Consider the following 8,034-nt stretch of genomic DNA (forward strand, 5'->3'; position numbering starts at 1 on the left):
AGAGGCATCTATAGCCAAAAATTGAGGGGTGTACTCACTTTTGTGAGATACTGTAAATGTTAACTTTCAATCCAAATTAAAGCAAGTTTTATTTTCAGTTTCTGTGTTATAGGCTACCTTTCTCTTATGAGGTGGATCACCACAACACTTCACATATCTGCTACTGGTCTGGCCCATTTGTCAAGTTTTAGAACCCCTTGTAGCCCACCAATCAAAAACTTTGTCCACCCCTGGGTTTTTAGGTAAATTCCTTGTATTTGCTGAGATAAAAACTATTTTAAAAATTAAAAATGTGTTGACTAAAATAGCATGTCAAAATGAAAAAGCTGAAATTTAATCCTCACCATGGATTCCAAATGCAGTTTTAACCCTAGAGGACTAAGTATTTAAATGATTTTGAATATGTTGCATTTTTCTGAGTGTCGTGGGTGTCTGGGTAAAGTATCACATGTCCCAGGAATGGGTAGACCAAAGGCCAAGTCTTCAGTATCATTATTATTTATTTTTTTTAGGATTTTTTTGTTCTGAAATTCCTATTTTTCTAGTCTTTTTTTTGGCATTTTTTCAGGATCTTCCTGCGGTGTTATTTTCCATTTTGTTACATAAACCACAGTTGAAAATAGAAGAAAACTACTCTAATTTATCATATATTGTCATATTTTGATCGATTATTTATGAGGAATACTTTTTATTGGGTATATTACATCAAACAAAAATTACACAGTGATGGTGTAACTTTTTATAACGAAAGGGTTCAAGGGTTAATATATTGGTTAATATTCTCAATCCCACAGTGGCAAACAGCATAAATGAACAAAAAGATGTTACTCACAGGTTCTTGGATTTCTTCTTCTTGGTTCTGTCAGGTCCAACCTCGCAGCTACAGGGGGATCCGGCGCTCAGCTGAGGAGAGAGGAAGAAGAGGCCACACTGCATCATCTATCCTCCACGCTGGAACAGGGCCCTGCAGGTTCATGCAGGCATTTTTCAAGATGGTAAATCCTCGGTTTCTCCAGTTGAGATACACTCCGTGGCTCCTACAGCACGCAAAATGGCTAATCCACAGCAGCAGTCCACATTGTGAGTCTGCAAGGTGTGTGACCGTATCCTGCTCGAGAAAACTCAGCATTTGCTAACAATGTAAGGAAACTGTGAGAAATAAAGAACGTGAGTGACCACAGCTGTTGTTTATGTTGGCCTCCAGCTGTGTCTTAAGGTTGAAGCGTTGAGCCGAGACGGCTAGTCTCACATTACACTTTTGGCTGAGCTGCCATTTTGATTGGTTCAGAGGAAAAGGCAAGTTCCTTCAGGGTGGGGAAAGGGTCAGTCTCCACTAATCTGATGGCATGAAGTTGACCCATTGTATGTATGTGTGTGTGATTTTTTAAATAATGAGCCATTGTGTTACAGGAACACTGTTGAATCTGAGCTACTCACTGGTAACAGCTGGTACCACATGGTTTGTGTTCCTGCCTTTGTGGGACCCAACTTAAATTTCAGTCTGAAGGGTGACGACAGCTTCCTTTTTTATTTATTTTTTTCTGAATGTATTGTCCAACTATGCTGACTGTTGTGATGTTTTAGAGTCGATTTAACTTCAGTAAATTCAAGCCAACAATTAACAGGAGAAATCCCAAGGAAAAGGGGCATTTACCTGACGATACTAACCTCCTAATAGAGTTTTTGAAAAAGTCTCCTTCTTTCAAAAAGGAAACCGTTTGAAACCCTTTGGGAACAAAAACTACATGTATTTACCATTTTTATTGATTATGTTTTGTCAAAAATCTCTTTTAAGTCCCATTATGATCACATTTTGATCTATTTTAAAAGCGTTCCCTGTAGTTTTTTAATAATGCCTTTGCTGTTTTTTAACCAAAAATTAAAAAAAAAAAACTGTTGTTTTCTAGGACATAGTTTCTGTAGAGTGGCAGGAATGCATTGAAAATTCGCCCAATAAGTTGTGGGTGTGACTGTTGGTGAGGAGTGAGCCTGCCCTGACTTCCCATCATCCCTTTGTTTACATTCTCTCTCGCTAGCAAGAGCGGCGCAGAGAGCTTGTGATCCACCAACAACATCACTGCTAAAGGTTTTTTTCAACAGCACTTTTTTGCCTGCTCCTAAATGACATCGATTTGAAAAAAGCAATACTAAAACACAATTTTAAGCTTAACTTTCTTCACATATGTTCTCAATTATGAGAAAAACGCCCCAAAACCATATTAAAAGCCCCAAAAACATGATGTCATTAATTTACCATTAAAATCTAAAGTAACTACAAGACTGCTGCTGATTTTTGTGCTTTTAGTTTTTCTGTTTTTAACCAGTAAAAACAAACATTTTAACATATATCAGAAAAACATAATATATGCCTGATTTGTAGGTGTTATTTTGACAGCAGATTTAAACCTGGATAGCAATTAACTTAAGGTAGATTCTAACTTTTTTTCTTATAAACCAAAAAAATATCTTTAACTTTTTTATTTATGAAAAAAATCTGCCTAAACATTTTTTGGAGTCTCTTTTTTGTGTACAAGTTTCAGAACATTGCTTTTGAACGAGTTGTGACAAAGATGGTAAGAACAGTTGGTTAGGGTCTTTAAATCTGCATTGTCTTACTTACAATTTGAGATTCTAACTTTTATTTGTCAATTTTCACGTGTCTGTGTTTGTATATACTTTTATCTACTGCAGTATTACTGTATTTCAGAGAGCCTTCAGCAGCTCCATCTTGCCCTTTCATAACTCCTTGAAGCTGTCATTGTAGGAAATGTACAGTGATGCAGGCCTCGCACTCTGACACAAATCACAGAGCACTGTGAGAGGTCAATGAGTATGTGTTGTGTAGGTGCGGACTAAATATAGCTACAAAAACAAAATAAAGTAAGAGCTGTTGCTTGATGGGTACAGAAGCCTGTCAAAGTGTAAAGCCCCTGTTGGTTTGAGTATGTGAGCGTATTTTAAGCTCTAAAACTTTTAGCTGGGCACATTTGGAATTTCAGGGAACAAAATATGGTACTTTAGGTTCTAAAAGATAAAATCACAGTTTAGCGCTTGGATTGAAAATAAGTTTAGGGTGAAGTTGGGCATAAAATTGTTGGACTCCAGGGGAAGCAGGAAGTCTGAAGTTAGGGGTTAAGGATATTTATTATGGAGTGAAGGTAGCTTTTACACTGGAATTGTCCCACAGAGTAAATGCTGGTTTACGTCCTGCAAGATATGATTTACATGCATGCCAGGAGTCGGCCATGAGAACTAAAATAGTCGTCATTTTAGTCAGGGCGCTTCACAAAAAGTCCACTGCAAAACTGGTTAGATGCCAAATACAGAACTCAAAGCACTACAGGAAACAACAAAGACACTAAAATGTAAAACAGACATGCTTCAAGGCTGTATCTCACTTATAGAAGACATTTGAAAGTCCTTTTAGTCTGTTAAGGAAAGGTTGTAAAACTTTTGATATCATCTGACCACCTATGCTGACTGTTCATCATAACAATCCCTCATCAAACTACGCAATAAAAGTAGATCTAAACAGATCTTTTCCTCCTTTGAAATCAATATGTCATCTACAATATTTAAGGGAGAACAAGAACTCCATGTTTGAGGCTCCACGTTTTGTTTATTATGCCTTGTATTAAATTGTGTTTCAGGTTTTTAGTTTTGACACATTTTAGTGTAAGTTTTTGACTTTTTCATAGATTTGATTATGAAATTTAGTTTCTGTCTATAAATCTCCTCGTCATGGATTTAGTTTCTCCTCAGCATGCCTTTCATAACATGCTCATGCTTCTCAATCAAATGTTGAAAATTCACCAACAAAGATTTTTCCAATTTGTTTGAATTGAGAGGTTTTTTTTTAATACTCTTACACTGCCACTTACTCTTGTTCACATATGTTTTCTCAAACTGGAAGTATTATCTTACTGAAAAAATTGATAAGATTGTTTCTTATCAGTGTTATTTTTCATTTAATTTGGCAGAAATTAGTTTTAAAAATTGCCCTCAAAGCAAAACCTTAAAAAAAAACAAACTTTGAAACAAATGTTCACATTTTTATTTCTTCTTGTTTCTCTCTCCTTTTTACCTGCTTTAACAAATGGTCACTAAACAGTTTTCAACTTGTCCAAAACTCTGCGTTTAACAGTAACTAGTAAAAAGACACTCCTCTATTGTCTACTTTACATCAGTTGCCTATCAAATATCAAATTTATTTTAAAATTTTAGTTTTTACAGCCTTGCATGGTCAAGCCCCAACATAAATCTCTAACCTTTTAACCCCATACTCTTCACGCCGATCCTTTAAGGTTTAACTTTTATTTTTATCATTGGATTTTATTACCTCTTGTGTTTTGATTTGATTTTATGTTCTATTTGTAAAACACTTTGTGATTCTTTCTGGGAAAAATGCTATAGAATAGAATATATTCTATTCTAATCTTTGCAAAATAGAAAATATGACAATTTTTCCTGAAACAAGACTTTGTGCCCTTAGAGTGTTCTTCTGTGTTCAGATTGTTGTGAACTGCACCAAAGTTCATTTGCAATGCAAACTAAGAATATGATTTCAGGTGTCCTGGTAAATAGCTTACACGGTTGCATCAGAATTTAGGAGAGTTTTCAAACGTAAAAAAGTGGACTATGTGGGAAAAGGACCTCTTTGAGGACCAAGCAGTCCAGGTTATGTGTGCTTGTGAGAAGTTTAAACTTGAATAAACACAAACTAAAATCACCCTTTTATCTGAAACTGCAAAATCTTACAATAAGTTCTATAAGTACAGTATATTCATATATATATATATATATATATATATATATATATATATATATATATATATATACAGTATATATATATATTATATGTTAATAATATTTTATACCATCCTAACAGAGTAAAATAACTAATGTTTCACTATGACATTTTTGCAGAATAAAAGTTCATAATATAAGTGTACATTGACAAGTATAATACTTACCTAAGATTTAAAGGTCAAGTGAAATGGTTCTGTTTCTCATTTGAAACAATGGTAACTATTTCCATATTTTTTTTAAGATATCTTATGAAAAACAGATTGGAATTTAGGTCACATTTTGAGAAAAAAAAAAGTTCCAATGGATCACCAAGTCCCTCTGTTGCTGCCTTTTTAAAGATGTGTTTCTGGGTTAAATCTTTGTAAGACTGCAAGTTTTTGGTTTGAGGGCAATTTTTTAAACACATTTCTGCCAAGTTAAAGCAAAAACAGAAAATAAAAATGATAAATAAATATCTTAAACAATGCCAAAATGTTATAATCATCTCTCAAACAATCATTCCTCCCCCTGGCCCCAAGCAGACAGAAAATAGCCACACTATGCTCACATACACCCGCACAGAATAGAACTGGTCAGTGAAGCATGAAATCTTTGAGCCTGTCCTAAAAATACAGTTTTACGTGTACGTGTGCATGCCTGTGTGTGTGCTTTGCATGCATGGCTGCAGACAGTAAGAGAGAGCCGAATCTGCCAAAGACCAAACTGCAATCCAAACTCTTGAGGCTTGAGGTGCAGATGTTGACACGGTGTTAAAGGTTGCAGGACAGCTGTGCAGATTCACAGATAAAGGAGTCGGATCGACTGTGTGTGAGAACCACACAAGCATTTACATTTGACACAGCTTGACCTGCCAGGAAGCTGACTGAAATCATAAAATCAATTTCATGTAAAAAGTAACCACGAGAAGACTTTTTGGGGCTGGTCTTTATTTCATGGCCTATTTTTGGTTCATTTAAAAAAATATTTGACGTTCTTCAGCTGTGTTGCACTAACAAACAAATAGTTGGATGAATCCTCTAAACACAGCTTAGAAACGTTCTTAACCCTGTCAACACAGTCTCCAAACCGCATAAATGAACCCGTTCTTGTGAGTGCATGTTCTTTCCATTCACTTTACATATTTATTAACCCTCTGTTTTCTTATGTTTCCCTTGTTTCTTTACTTTTTAACACACTTACTGAATGTTAAGGCAAAGACCCGACAACCCATTAAGTAAGGAAGTATGCTGCTTTCAAAGTTTATCCATTATCAACGTGCAGTTCAAATGACCACTGGAGGCTGGCTTCAGAATGGAGCAATTTCCTATTTTATTAAAGCTCAAATTTTACACCAAAAATGATCTTATGTAAATCCAGGTAGTCTCAGCTCATTTTGTTGATTTGTTGATTGTGTAATGCGCCGTGTGTATTATTTACATGTCAGCGTTAAAGGGTTAACTGAGCAGAAGAGTTACTTTGTTCTGGCTCAAACTATTGCTGGTTTATGGAATGCTCTTGAGTAAAACTCCAGTGAACGGCACCATTTCAGAATTCCTTTTTGCCTTTTATAATCCTCAGGGGCATCAGAGAGAGCTGTATAGTGGTTTAGTGCGTTGTTTCTGAGCTCCAGTCATCAAGGGCTATCGCCCTGGATGGTTTTTACGTGCCTCTACTTTAACACTCTTGCATCTAATGACTGTCATTATCCGGTCCCTGCAGAGCCTGATGGTGAGTTAAATCAGGTGTGTTAAAGAAGAGTAACAGAGAAAACACACAGGTTGGTGGGCGCTGAGGACTGGAGTTCAGAAACCCAGATCAAGTGGTTAACACTCGCCTTATAGCAGGAAGGCCCCGGTTTGAATCCCAGCTAGGTCATTACTGTGTGAAGTTTGCGTGTTCTCCCCGTGCACACATGGGTTTTTACAAGGCACTTCGGCTTCCAACCACAGTCCAAAAACATGCCTCATGGATTAACTCTGAATTGTCCCTCAGTTGTGTGATTGTCTGTCTTTGTGTGGCCCTGTAATAGACTGGCAAACTGCACAGGATGTACTCCGCCTTGGCCCAACAGTGGCTGGATAGGCTCCAGCAACTCAATGACCCTGACAAATAGATCTAATGAACACTAATATTTATTCAGTTTGACATTTTAGGGGCAGAACAAAAAAAAATCATAACATAGACACAAAGACAGGCTGAGGAGAAGAGAAGCTAGAAACCGAGCAGAAAATACAATCAGAGTTGTTGGTAAAATTGTCCTTTGTCTGAAAATGTAGCATAAGGGAATGTTGGACCAGTTATTTTGACAGGAAAGGCCTTAAGAAATCTACAGTATACCTCTATTTGGTTTTCAAGCATTAGAAAGATGGATATTTCAGCGAGAATTCAATTCAAATGTCCAATTTTCTGACTATGTGCCAATAGGAGCCGGCACCTCCTCATTACTATATATCTACCCAAACAACACTGTGTATATTTTTCTTGATTTTTATCTAAAAGAATTTATTTCCCTAAAACTATAATTACATTTCTTGATTTCTTTTCCTCACTTTCCTTATTTGGTTCAAGTTGTGGTGAATTTGGAAGAGTACCAAAGCTCACTGTGTTTGGAAGACCAGTGTTCAGTTCTTTGCTTTTTTTAACAAAGCTTATTATTTAAGGACACAAAGCATAGTTGGATTTGGACCACTGGACTGGTGCAGCATCTCTACTGTTTGTTTATGCACTTTTGTAAACACATTTTCCTAACCAATTGGCAGGTTTCTCTTACAGATAAATGAAAATGTCTTGATATGTAACACATTTTTCTGATTATGTAACATAATGTGGGTTTAAAAAAATCAACATCTATTATTCTAATGTGCCAACATCCCATAATGAAATAATCTAATGTTACAATATCTATGGTAACATTGAGGCCTTTTTCCTAAGAAACCAAGACTTTCTTTCAAATCTAAAGCAGAGCTTTTCCAAGTTCAATTGGAAAAAAAACTATTTTTAGCCACATTTTAAACTCGGTAAATGGAAACCATGTGGGCTGTGGAAACAAGTGGCCTCAGCAAAGGAGATTTCACTCAGGAAATTTCATCAATTTGACCGAAAACTGAAATAAGATTTTTTTTACTGTTTATTCAATTTGGCTTTGCTCATTAAATGTTAAAGTAATAACACTAATCTATTAGAATGCTAGGTTTACTTTAAGATTTCCAAAAAAAACCATTTTTCTTGCTATTCAAAAGGTATGGA

At 35.9% G+C, this 8,034-nt stretch overlaps 1 protein-coding gene across 3 annotated transcripts in view; it reads right to left on the reverse strand.

The window, feature by feature from the left end:
- Nucleotides 1–719: 719 nt before the first annotated feature.
- The window catches only part of rgs3a (regulator of G protein signaling 3a), a 126,372-nt gene continuing 119,057 nt past the window's right edge, over nt 720–8,034 (reverse strand). For all 3 annotated transcript variants that reach the window (XM_036214430.1, XM_036214432.1, XM_036214431.1), the window contains one exon: nt 720–903. In XM_036214430.1, the coding sequence (XP_036070323.1) occupies nt 829–903 (75 nt within the window). In that variant the 3' untranslated portion in view covers nt 720–828. The remainder of the gene's footprint in view (nt 904–8,034) is intronic.

The sequence above is a fragment of the Oryzias melastigma genome, linkage group LG12, assembly GCF_002922805.2.
Source record: "Oryzias melastigma strain HK-1 linkage group LG12, ASM292280v2, whole genome shotgun sequence".
Taxonomy (NCBI): domain Eukaryota; kingdom Metazoa; phylum Chordata; class Actinopteri; order Beloniformes; family Adrianichthyidae; genus Oryzias; species Oryzias melastigma.